Source organism: Papilio xuthus, unplaced genomic scaffold, assembly GCF_000836235.2.
Source record: "Papilio xuthus unplaced genomic scaffold, Pxut_1.1 DF824992.1, whole genome shotgun sequence".
NCBI classification, from domain to species: domain Eukaryota; kingdom Metazoa; phylum Arthropoda; class Insecta; order Lepidoptera; family Papilionidae; genus Papilio; species Papilio xuthus.
In genome coordinates, this window is record NW_013533657.1 from 5,489,567 (window position 1) to 5,506,044 (window position 16,478).

Here is a 16,478-nt window from a genome sequence, read left to right on the forward strand (position 1 = left end):
AATCCGATAGAAAGACAACAGAATATTTCGGTAGCGACTGATCATGGCGACAATTTAAATTATTCATGGTTCTTTATCAATAGACCAAAAACACCGCGCTACAAATTATCAAAGTAAATCATTATCAAATAAGCTGCGAAAGATATAATTCTTAATGGTCGACATTACAATAATGCCGCACTGATAAATTCGTGTTAATTAGTAAGACAAAACAATACGGAATAAACTTGTTACATCGCTTTGTAGTAAGATGCGCTGTTCACAAAGTTTAAGATTTGAATTCACCGACACGGTCGGCACGCGACTAATGATAAGATTCTGTTGTATAAAAGTTCCGCTTGATAAGATGCTGCGCAATATTTGTTTGTTTTAGAAGACAAATGTTAACTTTAGAGTAAAATAAGCTATCTACGAAACTTTGTCCGCATGGAATTAAAAATAGTTAGTAGCTTATAAAAGGTGTTTTTGGAATTACGAAAATTTTTGTAATTTTGGTTAAAATTATGATACAATTTTTGGAGCGTTCAAAAGTGTTCACCGGTAAATAGGTTCCAAAGGTCTTCAATATTGAACAGCGTATTTTTAACAAAGAATTGCTTCTTTTTTCTTAAGAGTCAGCATTATTAAGATTGGTCTGAATAGGCACGGTTGGTTGTTGAAGACAAAACGTTGAATGCGGTTATTGTATGAAACGCATGCTCCCGCGCACTCGTGCAAGATTTAATCGCTTTGAAAAACGCCGCCGATCAAATAATCAGGGGGAACATTACCAAGGAATCGTAATCGCTATTATACAGCCGATACGGATGTTAGAATTGTATTGATCCATGACGTATAAGAATTCTTCTTGATCCTTATTTTTTATTTACAAAATCATTCGGCGGAATATTTTTGTTTACAACTCAAACTAAAATGTTGCGAATTTTATCCTGCTACATATATGACAAGTACAGTATATCTTACTTATTACAATATATAAATTCTCGTGTCACAATTTTCGTTCCCATACTCCTCCAAACACGCACATGACAAACACGCGGACGGTGTCGCGGGCGACAGCTAGTATAATATAAATGCGAATGTTTGGATGGATGGATCAATTTTTGTTTGAATGTATCTCCGTAACCCCTGAACGGATCTAACTGCAATTTTGCATAGACGTAGAACATAATCTAGAAGAACACATAGGCTACTAATTAAGGTTTGTTAATTCCGCGCTGACAGCGTAGCAGGCGACAGCTAGTTTATCATAAATTCAATAACTGGGCTTTTATTACTATTTATAAACCAACGCAAGCTTTTAGACTGATGTAAGAAGTTGATAATTGATTACGCACCTAGTTTGCATCGGCAGACCGTTTTAATCCAATGGATATTAGTAAATTATATTCTTATATACAATTATTGCTTTGGACGAAATGTACTCAAGAGTTTCAAAGTTCATACGCTTAATTGTAATAGTATAAGCCTTAATTGGATTTTCCACTCGCATCCATCATTTAAGGCATAAAATAATCACAATAAATGACAAACTTAATACTTTTATGATCGTCGCGACGTAAAAGTTGCTTTAAATTTATCTTTAATACTAATTAGAAAACGTACGAGCATACAAGGGAATTAAATATTCCTTTTTTAATCCGTTTCACGTGTTAATTAAGATAAGAGTATAATCCATCTTAAAGTAATAAAACTTGGCCTAAAATAAAGTAAGCTAATTCCAGGGATTATTTAGTATTATTAAATTGACGCGACCCCGTTGCCATTGCTTAACGTCGTAGACCTGGGGGGTTAGACAAAGTGCATTCACTTCAAAGCTATTCTATCACGAACTTTAAAAATATATGGAACAGACGCGCGACAGTCACATGACTTATCAAGATATTGTCTTTATAGCGAATGCACTGCCTTACCCCCCCTGATTCGCTTGGAACAAGATAAATAGTTTGCAAACGGCCAACCTAACAATAGCAGTCATTAGAAATAGAATTATACTTCTGTAGTAATATACTTCTGCTTGCCTGTTAATGAATACAATGTTTCCTTACCAGTTAGTTCATCCGCATCGACATCTCTGGTGACAAGTACGGCGGCGGCAAGCGCAGCGGGCACCCCCCATGCGGCCAGTTGCAGCAGCGAAGAATGCCGGTCCCCACGAGATGCGCCAGCGCCCCCCGGACCCGGCGCACCCGGCGCAGGGGGTCGCAGCACACTAGCACGCCATGCTCCCGCTACTACCACCCACCTGAAATAAGGAAGTAATGATTTAATAGCCGTAGTATTAACATCAAACCAGTTGTACTCTTAGCCATTTTTTTTTAATTTAAGTGGAGGGCGGCATAATATATTTCGTTTATTACTTTATAGTATTGTTTTTTTTCGACCATAAAATTATAATTCAATACAGAAGCTATTAAATAATCAAATTAAATTGATAAATAACGAGTCATAATTAGGTTTAATTGGAAATTACTGAAATATATATATATAGTAAAGCCGTTGATAATAAAGGTATGACAATTACACTAATTAAGCAGCGAAGTCGGGTATGCAGAATATCAGCTGTAAAGGCAGGTGGTTACATAGCGATATATTGCCGTGGCAATACAAACAAGTACTTAAAGGTACGCGTCCATTGGCCCGCACCGGTCGCACCGCACGCACGGATTAAACGGATTTGTTTTGTCTCGAGAACCGGGCGGTGCGGATAAGTATGTAGCGCTATGTAAAATCATACAAAGCAAACTAAAATTACGGGCCGTGCGTGCTGTGCGGGCCAATGTACGCGTACCTTTATAGCTTATTCTTTAAAAGATAAATGAATTTAGTACTTCGTATTTGCTTTCTTATTACCTTTATTAGATGTTCCTATATTTTATAAAGATAATTATTAAATGCCATTACTTAGGTTAGGTTAATAAATCCTCATAAAAAATTGATATTGTTATAAGCCATACGTTGCTTAAGCAAGAGTCAGAAATGCATAATGATTGAACCACATTTTTTTTAAATTCTCGATCCCGGCGATGGATATTTACATCACGTTACGAATTTAATCTTTCAACATATATGACATTAAACGCATTAGTCGTATTAGTAAAAGCTTAAACAGAAACACGAACGTTGTGAACCCGTTGCTCGTTAAAAACTCTGACAGGTAAATCCATCCCACCTCGAACGGGAAAGGTGTCGCCTTGTTTTAAAACAGACACCACATTAAATAGACCTCTTCTCAAGAAACGAGATATTTATTAAGTACTAAAAAAAATCTTAGAGCTCGTCTTACACTGGGTAAAGAAACAGGCAGTGGCGTGTCGCTAGCACTTGAACAAACAAAGTTCCCTGTTTGAACAGAACCGAAAGTGGCGATAGTCCAAACATTCTTGTTTGTTCGCTTGCTCGCATGTTTGATCCGGCATCCGACGCCGGCGGCATGTCGACTAACGTTTTACTAATGTTTGTACGATTTGCATTCAACTCATTGTACATTCTCATGTACTCTAACACAACTGTACTTAATTAAATGTAAGGAATACAACAAAATAATCGTCTTTGTTACAACAAAAATATCGCATCATTTTCTCGTACATTTCCAAAATATTTTTATGTTTGCAAGTTTTTTTTGATACTTTAAGTAGTTGAGAGTTGTTTCATATTATAAAATAGTCTATTTCCAAGCATTAAATTCAGTATTAAGGTCAAACATAACAAGGAACAGCAATTTACATTTATGCAATGTCGATTTTTTTAATAATACTCAAAACATTTAATTATTTTCTGCAATAAGCATAAGTGCAAGGTTATTTTTTTCTTTTAGTACAATGTGTTATTGTAATTCGATACAGTGCCAGTGCTATGTATCAAATTTCATCTTCGTAGTTTAAAAGACCACAGGGACTAATCTGACCAAAATTTCAATCTCAAATAACATAATTTAATTTAACTTTTAATTTAACGTAAATTAAACAACTCTTAAAATTATTAACTTATAAAGGTTATTAACCTACAAATACAACGTGTGACTGAACTTTCCAGATGGTCGTCCTTTAAAAATATTCATTGCATACTCTTTGCCATATTGTTGCGCAAAAATTGTGATGACTTTAAAGTTAATTTTTAATACATTCGTATGCGTTCAAAAATGGTGTTAAGTAAACAAATTGCCAATGCATTTGTTAAATGCATCGAGTATATGCAAATGATATTACGGTCAAACGAAAAGAGGTCTGTCGTTTCTCGCTTGGCTGCATTAAAGTATTTTTTTTCGAATTTTTTATGGCGGCCGCTTCGTGTCTTGCCTCAAGTGGCCATTAAACGATAACGTTATCTTGTGGGGAACGATTGGTTTCACGCTATATTACCAAGATTGGATTACGAGTGAATTATGGAAACAACGAAACATTTAAATCAAAATCTTAATCGATTACGTAATAAGTGAAATATGTTAACGAACTAAGATGTCTTAACCATATCTTTATTTCTTTAACTTACTGGCAACTAGGAGACCACACGCACAGCGATAATCTTTTTATTCTGATTTCAAAATGTGTCCAGTTTTGTCCATATGATATGTTTCGCATCGTTTCCCATGAGGATTTAAAACAGAGATTGTTTTACTTCTGATATTGTTTAATTACTAAGTGGCATTATTATTATTTTTTTTGGTACAAAGGTGTGCTTTTTCGTTTTGTTTAGTTTGAAAATAACTATCTTATATAAATTCGTATTTTTCTGGTTAATTTTGCCGACATTTATTCCTTTGGATTATTCTAAGATCAGAGTACGAAATGGTGGTAATCTCGTACACTAGAAGTGTAGTAAAAATAAGTAAGATTGTATTATATTTCTGAGGTGCGAGATAGGTTCGGCCGCATAAAGAAGGCTCGTTAAGACGATCGTAACAATAAAATCCAACACCCACAGCACTAGTTAGGTGAACGGACCCATTTATTGCCTCGGACGCAAGTTCCCCTCCCATATATTTTCATGTTCATTTTTTTTTCTTCAAAGATATATCGATATAGCAAGAAAATTTACTTGACTTTTATGACTATGACCCTATTTGTTAAGATTTATATTGAGGAAATATTTTAAATTATTTATTTTTGTTTATAAGTTTAGTATTACTCTTAATAGGCATTAAACTTCTGAATTTTAGGGCGACTCGAACTTCTTCCTTAAATTATGAAAATTGTCTCATGACTGCGTTTTCATTGCCCTATATTCCTTGTCTCGTTGAACAATTTTGCATATCAGATTACGAACAAGTCAACATGGCCCTACGTAGGGCCCCGAGTTATTTCTGGCGCTCGTTAAATCGATTACCCGTCCAATTCGTCCGTCTCTCGCCTGCCGCTGCCGCGCCCGTCGCGCGCGCTTCTTAGTTGCCGGATGCACTAATTCTGATCCAAGCCAGTCACACCGAGATTTGTATTATATTAGGTATTTATACTAAATGTAAACATACGAAAAGAACTTTCAAAATGTAAAGCACTTATTGTTCACGTTATAGGGAAATGTAACCTATTAAGAACGTAAACATTTCTGCAGCGATTTTTAGATATCTTTCCTGCTTGTATTGCCCGCATTAAAAAAGAAATTTATAAAATTAATAATTCCATTTAAGTATTCATTACAGAAAACATATGAGATCATTCGTTGATAACGTTGTGGCTTTTAACGAAATCCTTAAAAAAATTACTGTCACTTAATTGACAACAGATGACATTTTTTCCCTGTTCGAAAAATTTCACATCTGCCCTCCCGCCATCTTTATTTTCAACATCGCTTAGACAATGACGTCGAGAAATGTAAATGATATCGTTCGTTGGAAAATAAAGAGTAAACAATGGATCACCTTTAACAATCCTAAAATGGAGAACATATTCGCAGCAGGTGGAAAATATCGTCCTAATTTAAACGCGACATTAACCTTTTATGTATCTAGTCGATGAATAAATTCTGAAAATTTAAATAAAAAATTAACAAGGAATACTTTACAAGCTTGTTGTTAAATGACAGGGTATTATTATGATCGTTTTTGTTTATTTATACATATCTCTCTCATTCTCTATGGAATAACAGAGACAACATTATTTTAGTACGTCCATTTAGTGGAAACTTACGTTAAAGCATTTAAGTGTAAAAACATCATCACGAATACTTACGCATTACCATAAACAATGATAAATAAAAAAACAATAACTAAAAATTTCTCTTCTCATTGTACAAAAGTAACTTTTTTGTTTACGTTGAGGCAAAAAATGAATACGATCGCCTATTAATGTGTTGAAACTCAATTCTCATTGGAAATATTTTAGTACAATGTAAATAAATTATTGTATGAAGATTCATGACTCGTTCTCGTGTCCAATTAGTGGTTTATTTATTACAAAGAGTGTCAGATCGTGTTCCATAGCTTGGTAAATTACGAACTTGTTGACATAATATATGAGGGAGTTATTTTCACGAAATCGTACAATAAGAATAATTACAATGATAAGTGTACTATTACTACTTATTGTAAATCAAGAGACGATACTTTCCAAGTTATTTAAGAATCTAGAAAATTCATGTGATATTTTAAAGTATGTAGTATATTAATGTAGGTTGATTTTTGTCTAAATTATATAAAAATATACACAAAATATTCTCTAAAACAGGATGTTGGTGCAGTTCTATAAATCGACAAAAACTAGACCAAGTTACTATTCCTTTACATCGCTCGCAATAATTACATTTCTTCGATAAGTCGCTTCTTCCGAACTAATAAATATTGATCGCTAACGATTCCGAGAACAGTGGCTGTGCACCGCCATAGAGGACCAGTCGACTCGCCCGGCTTGTTAACCGACGCGACTCCTCGTTTATGGTTAGGCGTTCCGTTGATTGGGTTTATTTTACGTTGGCAAATTGCAAATGGCGGCCGGCCCAGAGGCAGCCTATAATTTCTGGTTAGCGCGCATCGACCTCACTACGCTGATATGCATTGAACTGGATCCGTGATTCCTCTTTTTTATTTCATAATTCCATACTCGACGCTTTTCCATTCGATGGCGAGCGATTTGCGAGAAAAAACGTATGTGGAAAAGATCAAATAAAGCTGAAGCGGTCTTGTTTATAAAGTAATGAAGTCCGTGTATAATATGTCGATAAAATCCGGTGGAACATAGCATACCAATTGTGTTTTATAGAAGTCTTTTCCAAATCTGTCAAGTTTGGAAGCAATAAACTCGAATGCTTGTAAATTTTGTTACAAGGCACATGAAACCGACTACACAGTGCGAACATTGTCGGGAATAAATTCATATATTTATAAATATCTTATAAAATTTTAATTATAAGAGAAAAACTTGGTTAATTCAACTTTTAAAACACGATTTACTTTTTGTTTCAATCAATAAAAAAAAAAACATTGAACTTATTTATACACATGCAAGAAACAAACAAATAATATATGACCATGATGGCGTTTTGACAGCTGTTTTACACATCCATGTTTGTTAATCAGAAAATCGTTATTTAATTTTACGACAAACAATATTAGTATCTCGTAGTATTTAGAATAGATTATAAATAAAAGTTAAACTTATTTTAGTTAATCATACGTAGAAAACTAGTATAGTATATTAGTTTTATTCTTGTTGAACATTTTGTAACGGGTATAAAGTGCATACGTCAGTCATTAGTTGACGACTTACGATGTTTTTTTTTCTAATCGGTGAACAAGAGCTTAATATTTACATAATGGAGCACCGAGAACGGTTGACGAAACTCGCAAAGCATACAAACTAGTTTTATTTACATTTTCTTTGGTAGAGGGATGCGCCGCTGATTGGCGACTGTACTCTCGCTTGAATTTTAAATAAATACAGTTTTTTAACTCTTTATAATATCTTGTAGACATTTTTTTATATTTGTTTTTCTCGTCAAGAAACTATGCAGAGTGATGGTTAAGAAACAACTTATAATACGATCAAATTTTTTTTAAAGACCTTATTTGAGGTTACAAACATCTATATTAAAACGTTAAAGCGATAACAAGTCTTACAAAGGTAAAGAAAGAATAGATTAATTTTTATTTACAACGTACCTAGAAATTTCTAAAGATTTAATTATTTGATTTCATCTGACACTGATTAAAATTATAATAAAGTTCTTGTACATCGTATAAGGGGTCAACGATTGCTCGTTAACTTTTACACGTCAAGTTTTACCCACTTCAATCGATCACAACTAAATTTTCAATGTTTTTTTTTTGTTTGGGGCAATGACAATCGATTCTTACGATCAAAAGATGACTGGCCGGTTTTATAATGGGCCGTTCGTTGGATGCTTCAAAGAGATTTTTAAGAGAACATTTATGCATCTCGTTATAATACTTACGATTATAACATTCTTAAGAACCAGTTACAATAGTTCGCATATCAAATAGTTTGGGTAATTGAGAAAACAAACATATTATGTAGCATTTACACACTCCTTGTAAGATTTTTAAAAACAATTTTGACATATGGAATTTGGGAAGTTTTGATCTTTGTAAATTATGCTAGTAATGTAACTGGCCTTTTGTCATTATAATAATAAATTAATTACGAAGAAACTCAATTCAACGCGGGAATGATAATAATAAAAACATAAAAGTTTAATTATGAAAATTGTCATGCACAAATATCTTATTAATTATTTAAAAAAAAAATATTTCGACAATGTACATGCGCCTTAATCTGACCCGTGTTATATGTAGATGTACGAGATTGTTTGGGTGCGTGGGCGCTAAGCACCTAGTTATTTCGTAGCTTTACGCTTCGCCGCCCAAGTTAATACAATGTTTGACAGCTTGACACGGCACAGCAAACCCTTGAATAACATTTCATACCGGCCAACGGAGATTTCGAAATATTAGAAAGCGGGAACAATATTAAAAGGGATTTTAAAAATTAAAATATTTAGTAACAAACGGCACACCAGCTATGAAGATTTCGTACGTATATTTAACTATTTAACGCGTTAAAGGAACGTATATAATTAAAACAAAATACCTACAGATGAATTGTGAACCTACTCCTTTTTGTAAAAATGACTATCGTGTTATTTCACGATTTCCGAACTAAAATCTTCTAATTGGAGTAAATCATTCACTCTATTCTACATATGCAAAATTGTGATTTTTACGATTTGTTACGATTATATAACGTTAAAAAATCGATAATCACTAAAGTAGATAAATTTATGTAAATCGATATCTACTTAAAATCGATTGGCGTAGTAACGAGGTAATGGATCGAGTTGTTTCAACAGGAATTCCTATTTTTCCCGCCATCGCCTCTTATTTTGTTCCGAGGCGCGAGATCATTGCCTCCATGGTCGTTATAAATAGGGGAACCATTCTTTTCGTAATGTATGGACTATATTGTAATCTGACTAACGTTTTAATCGAATTATATTGTTATAATTAAATAGGCAAAATAATATCTGGGATATTATCATAATTTCTAAACAGATAATTCAACAACATATTATAAAATATATTGTTGAAACAGGAAAAAATTTATAAATCAAGATAGTTACTTTTTATCTGCTTTTTGTAATGTAAAAATTAAAGTCCAGATGTCCTAAAATTGTTTTAATAATGGAGATACCAATCAACAAGGATAGAATATATGATAAGAGAGGGATGCACAATATGTAGACATAATACAGATGAAAAAGGATAAGCCTTGAATATAGCTGAGAATTGGTGTCCATAGTCAAAATATTTTTTTTTAAACGCATGTTATGCATATTATATTATCTGTAATCAAAACGTCAGCTTCCTTTATTCAAAAAACGAATAATTAAAAGAAAAATACAATGTGAAAAATAAATTTTCAAAGCGACATACACACATTTAACATGACACAAATGTTTATGAAAATTAAAATATGTATCTAAAATTAATTTCGGTTAAGAATGAAAAAAAAAGTTTTCAATAACGCTATATAGTGATAATTTAAAACATGAAAAAATAAAACAAAAAAACATCGATAAATCTCTATCGACTATAAGAGAAATCACAACAAAACTGTTTGGGCATCTCTCTGAGGCCCGTGCTTTTCCTTTGCCTCGCTGTAAAGAGCTTTTAACGAGCCGACCTTGCCGTAACGACTAGAACGAGACGGATATACACAAATATAACAAAATCCATGCGATAGACAAAGATAGTGAACTGCGCGGTTAACAATAAACTTACTAACGAGGCGATAGATGAAATCAAAGAAAGTCGTAGCCGCCTACGTTACGCATCCAAATAAGAGACGTATGTTTATCACCGGTAGGTATATATTTATTTGATTAAATAATGGTTGTAAACTGTCAGGCGACGGTGCGCGTTGGTTCGGTTAACGAGAATGACTCAGGCGCACTTTATTCGTTTCTGTTTGATTATAAACTCTTTTCCGGACATGATAAAGTTGAAATTTCATTGATTATTGTTTCAAACTATAATATTTTCTCATAAATGCCTTTTTGAAATTTATTTAAATTGGTTTTCGTTGTGGAGCGGCACAAAGAGTGCTGATGTAAAGAATTTTAAAAGTGCGTTTTATAGTGTAATATTGTTCATAGTTCTAATGACCAAAACCAGTTTATTATGCATACAATATCTATGAAAGCCGTGAAGAAAGCTACCATGGTGGCGCAGTTCAGCCTAATTTTATTATATTTTAATAAGTGGATTAATATAAAATATCTAATACCTATAACTGCGAACAAGTCTATGTTTCACAAAATTAAGATTGACAGTTGTTTTTTTATTTCACAGATAAAAAAATCAAAGATTAAGAAAAAACAGTTTAACCATAAACACAGTACATATCAGATCCAATCACTTTTGAATCTTAATGTGATCGTTATTTACAATCATAGACAAGATCTTACTTTCAATACTCGTAAGTATAATCGCAGCAAGGAGCGGTCTTGCCAGTAGCGTGGGTGGTCTTGCCCGGTGTAAAAAAAATCATACATCATGTCACTATAAATCTACGTTGTATTGAAGATTGTACAATGAACCAGAATACTTTGATATTATATTTTGATGAAATTACGAGATTGTTTAATTTATTTTAAAAACTATACTATGTCTTATTAATACTAAGTATTCTGAGACAAATCAATTTACGTGTGTACAATTTGGTTTCCTTACATCAAGGGGATATTTAATTATACCCTAACTGTCGCCCGTGACTCCGTCCGTGCGAAATTAAAAAAAAACTTAATTAGTTGCCTATGTGTTCTTCTAGACTGTGGTCTATGTCAACTGTGCATCTATGCCAAATTTCAGCAAGATCCATGCAGCCGTTACGGAGATACCTTTAAACAAACACCCATCCATCCATCAAAACATTCGCATTTATACTATTAGTAACATAGTAAGATGCTAAATTAAACTTGAACGCAGTGCATTATGTTATCCATTTATACATCTTTGTTTAAGTTCGAAATGTTAGGCGTTAAAAAATCAATTAAAAGTAAAAGGTAAATGTGCTTTGTTTGTTACTTATAATCAATTAAGGTTAAAGGTTTTAGCCTCGATTTAATAAACAACATGCGCATTAACCTGGAAAATAGACTGGTTTACCTTTAAATGATTATCGAACGGAATCTTTGCAAAGATGTTTTCAGAATAACCCTCCTGCAATAAGTATTCTGCTAATACGTGTTACTATAATTGTTTGAAAATTATTAATTCGCTATTTCCTTTATTCATCATCAGATCACTATACGTCCCCACCGAGGGGTTCGGAGCCTACCCTAAGTTAAGGGTGATTAGGCCATAGTCAACCACGCTGGGCAAGTGCGGGTTGGTTGACTTTACACGTACCTTTGAATTTCTTCTCAAATATGTGCAGGTTGCATCACGATGTTTTCCTTCACCGTAAGAATGTCGGATTAATGTACATATGTAAATCGGAAATCGAAAAACACATTGGTACATGGCGGGATTCGAACCCAGGACCTACAGATTCCAAGTCAAGTGCTTGACCACTGAGCCACCGACGCTCCAAACGCTTTCCTTTATTATTGTTTAGTAATTATTTGTTGCGCAATGAAAAAAATGTCCGGAGTAAATCTCAAATTAAAAATTTACTATACCACGGGCGCGGCAGTGTACCCATCAAGGTAAGCAAAGCTGAAAAACCATGCTTTCACTAATAGTTCAAGGGCACTTTTGACACTCTCGTATTTTTTCACCTAGAAAAGTTACTATGTATACTTAACAAATATTTTTTTACTTTTTTATTTTGATCACTTTAAATAATTCAGAGTAGATATGTTCCGCTACGCCATTGCTTCGGTCACGTCAAACGTCATTACAGCATGCCTCGTTACTCAATAGATGAAAAAAAAAATTATCAAAAAGAATCTCACCATCAAAGTGACGCATCGAATAATAAATATTATTTGTAACTCTTTTTATATCTGTTGAACGAAAATACATATTTTGAGATACAATTACAAAATTTAATTCGTAAAACGGCGAACAGCGAAAGGAATTGACACAGTTTCGGAAATTTAAAATCTGAAACTTTTTATGTTTTTTTTTTATAGGAGAAGGGGGCAAACGAGCAACGAATCGCCTAATATTAGCATAATGTTTTTGTACTCTCCAAAATTAATTTAATTAAAATATATGTAGGTACTATGTAATTTTACTGAAAATGTTAGACAAAATGTTACTTTGATCTTGAAAATTAAAGGAAATATGCAGAATAAATATCGTGTTAATTTTAACATATTAATATTAGTAAATAAATATTTTAAATGTGCGACGGTGCGTTTTATAACAAGCAGCATTTTAGTGTCCCACTTGTCCAGAAAGTTTCGTTATAGAACGGTCGTGATTATAGCTTTGATGGTGCCGCTGTCAGAATGCAAAATAGAGTTCAAAGTGCCGACTTTCCCGCCAAGAGTGCTTTGCTCTGTTATTAAGGTTATATATTATCAACTAGATGATTATTGAGGTATTTGTCGTTTAGCAACATCGCGGCAACGCTGACAAATAATGATTCCGGTAGAACTAATGAATAATTTATAATCGAACACTATGGAACTAAACTAAACGTGGGATTCCACTATTACTATGAAAATATTGTTTGCTCTTTCAGTACCTTTGATCAAACCCAAGGTACAATAAGTGGCCGTGGAAACTCATTATAAAATACATCAACGTTCACCTTACAACAAATAATATCACCAAACTACTTTTAGACATTATTAATAAGAGTCCTTTGGCGCGAATGACGCGCTTTCATTACAAAGTCAAGTGTCAGAATCATTACTGAGGGGACATAAACATCGACATTTTAGTAAGGTTAGTGTTGTGCTAGTAAACCGGCACAGTATCGGATTTACTTCTTGACACTACATATATAGGATGTTTCCTATTAGTTGTTGGGCCAATCGGGCTATCGATAAATCGGCCGAATGGTGGGTCGAACGATGCAACGGGAAACATCCAATATATAGCATATTGTTAGTAGTTTACCTAAATATTGTAAAGTACATTTATTACTGCTTGGAATGATAAGGGACCATGTTATTGCCCACGAGTAGTATTATATAATATCAAATAATATTTCCGTAGAACACGTTACTGGAGGCAGTTTCCAGTTTTCATTGCATTTGTTCCGGACTTTACATTTTAGTTAGACGTTGATTCATAACAAAGTCGCAGTAATATTAAGTTTTGTTGTTTATAAATATATTACATGCGTGTCCATTACCAAAACACACATATTTATTACACTTTATAAATATAACAAGGATTCTAATGATTATTAAGAAAAAAGATGTTATTTTCTATTAATTTAAGTATTTTCGCAAGGAACGATCTATCTAAAAATATGAGTAATGTCTGTATATAAATAGGTAATACATAATCACAATAATCTAAAATCTTATTTCTTACTAATATTATAAATGCGAATGTTTAGATGGATGTTTGGTTGAAGATATCTACTGAACGGCTGAACGTATCTCGATGAAATTTGACACACATATATAGTTTAGTCTGGAAGAAGACATAGGCTACTAATTATGTTTTTTTTTAATTCCGCGCGGACGGAGTCACGGGCGACCGCTAGTGAGAAAATATGTATATCACTTTGAGGTTATACTTAATTTATTTTCAACTTTTTAATATTAACAGAACATGAATGCTAGCAAAGTTTAAACAATACAAAATATGAAATTCCAGATATAGCAAACGTAGTCAATTTAAACGGTCTCGTTATAATTTTATTTATGACCAAAACCTGTCTATTTTACATACAATTGAGCATTTCTTATAAAGCAGCAAACTGGTTGGGTTATTCGTATCATGAAATTTAAAAAGTTAAAACAATAGTTATAAAAACTTTTTTTCTGATTGCAATATAAATACTTTAAAATAATATAATTAGAAAAAACTAATTTTAGAATCCTTCTCGTCCAATTTAGAATGTAACGAAGGAAAGAGACGAAAATAGAAATAAAAAAATAGATAGTTGTGCCCTGTGGAGAACTCATGTGCATCTGCTTAGCGGGAACTTAGTGGGGCTTTGGGAAAGAACAGATTATTCCATAGAGTAGTTTTTCGAATTTATGCGTTTCAAATATTTACGAAATATAACTTAAATTGGTTGAGATGTTGTTGATGGTTGAATAACAATTTCAACTTATGAACTAAGCTGAAAAATATTAATCCTTAGTGTCAGGAGTACAAATAGAAATAAATTTGAATATAGGTGAGCTAGAAGTAGAAATATCTCATATCAATATCAAATAAAACTGTTGCTTTATTGAATTTAAAATCATAAATATGGTTCAATACGAAAACTAATTAATATTATATTTAAATATAAATTGTTTCATTAATAAGTCTCTATCGCTTTCTTGTTCCAAATTCAAAACATTCGGGCGGCTTTTGGTATCGTGTTTAAATTACGAGCGTCGGGATTTCTGCTTACGATCAATAAATCAATAAATACGTATACGGCGCGGCGTCCGCTTGTCCGTCCGTCTGTTGGACATTAATGGAAATCACTGTTTGTTTAGGATTCACCATTCTATGCACGCAACATTCTTATTAAACGGAAGCTATATTTCTGTCTAATTTTATAAAAGTTTGAACTACAATAACGCAAAGAACTACCTACTTTTAGACATTATTAGTTAGAATCCTTTGGTGCGAATGGCGCGCGTTACAAAGTCAGAATTAGTGAGGGGACATAAACGTCGACATTTTAGTTAGGCTAGTGTTGTGCCAGTACACCGGTACAATGTCGGATTTTCATCCTTACACTACTATAGCAAACAAATTAATTGTATAAGAAAAAATATTTTCCGTTCATAACATATACCATGCTTGTGAAATGTAAATAAAAATGTAAAGTTATGTCTTACTTTTTCAAAAATTGCAATATGAATTTCGTGATTTTTGATAAAATAATTGTATATTTTCTAAAAAAAAAAACCGTGTGATGATAATTACAACTCAAGTTGAAAAGACAAAAGTCAAACATAGTTTTGACTAAAAATGTATTATAGATTTCTCTTGTTAAGGAACATCAAAAGAAAAATAAACTTTCAGGTTTTATACAGGTTGAACCAAAACTACTGTTTCAAAGCAGATGGCAATAAATTTCATTTTTTTTTACCAGCCAGCACCCTGTGGCTCAGCGGTTCGTACAGACAAAAAAGCCTACCTGCGTCCTATTCCCTGTGGCTCAGACATGAGGCACAATGCCTCCTAACCATTTATTTGGTTCAACCGACGCATTTAAAAATTTACGTATTGCAACAAAACGAAAAACGACTGGCAACTTATAATACAATAGTATTCTTGCCTATTTAAAAAAAAGATGCTTCTTTTTTTTAAAAAGGATGAATAAATTACTTTCCTGAGGCTTTTTTTAACAGTAAAATTTTAACGTTAGTTTCCATGCAAACATTTTTATCATTAATGTAACGAACATCAAAAGATCTATAGGAAACAGGAAGAAAAAGCCGTCAGTTTATTTTTAATAACATCCTGTCACATTTATTGATGGGAAATAATGAAATGTTGATGAAACATACAATGTGTTACGTTTTACGCATTTTGGGATTATTTTTACAATGTATCGAACATCCGTGTAATAACGACAAACAAATATTTATGTATCAAAGCAATAAAGATAACGTAATTATAACACGATCCTACTACTTATTTTTAAAACTGGTACACGCATTGCCCGCTAGGGTTGTGTTAGTCAGGAATATCCGACGACGATTCGATATACTGTTGTGTGAAAATGAGCTGTGAAAGCTTTTAAAAAGGCTTTAAAACAACAGCAGAGCGGACGCCGGCTCGTTTGTACGACCAGGCGCTAAACAGACATACGCACCAGTACGTAAACCATAATAACTCAAATATTTTAGGACATTTTTAACATTCAATACTAAAACATAAGAATGTT

The 16,478-nt window shown here is 33.1% G+C and overlaps 1 protein-coding gene across 1 annotated transcript in view; it reads right to left on the reverse strand.

The window, feature by feature from the left end:
• The window catches only part of fz4 (frizzled 4), a 28,030-nt gene that overhangs the window by 1,657 nt on the left and 9,895 nt on the right, over positions 1 to 16,478 (reverse strand). The window contains exon 2 of the mRNA XM_013324617.1: positions 2,049 to 2,245. Coding sequence (XP_013180071.1) covers positions 2,049 to 2,245 — 197 coding nt within the window. The remainder of the gene's footprint in view (positions 1 to 2,048; positions 2,246 to 16,478) is intronic.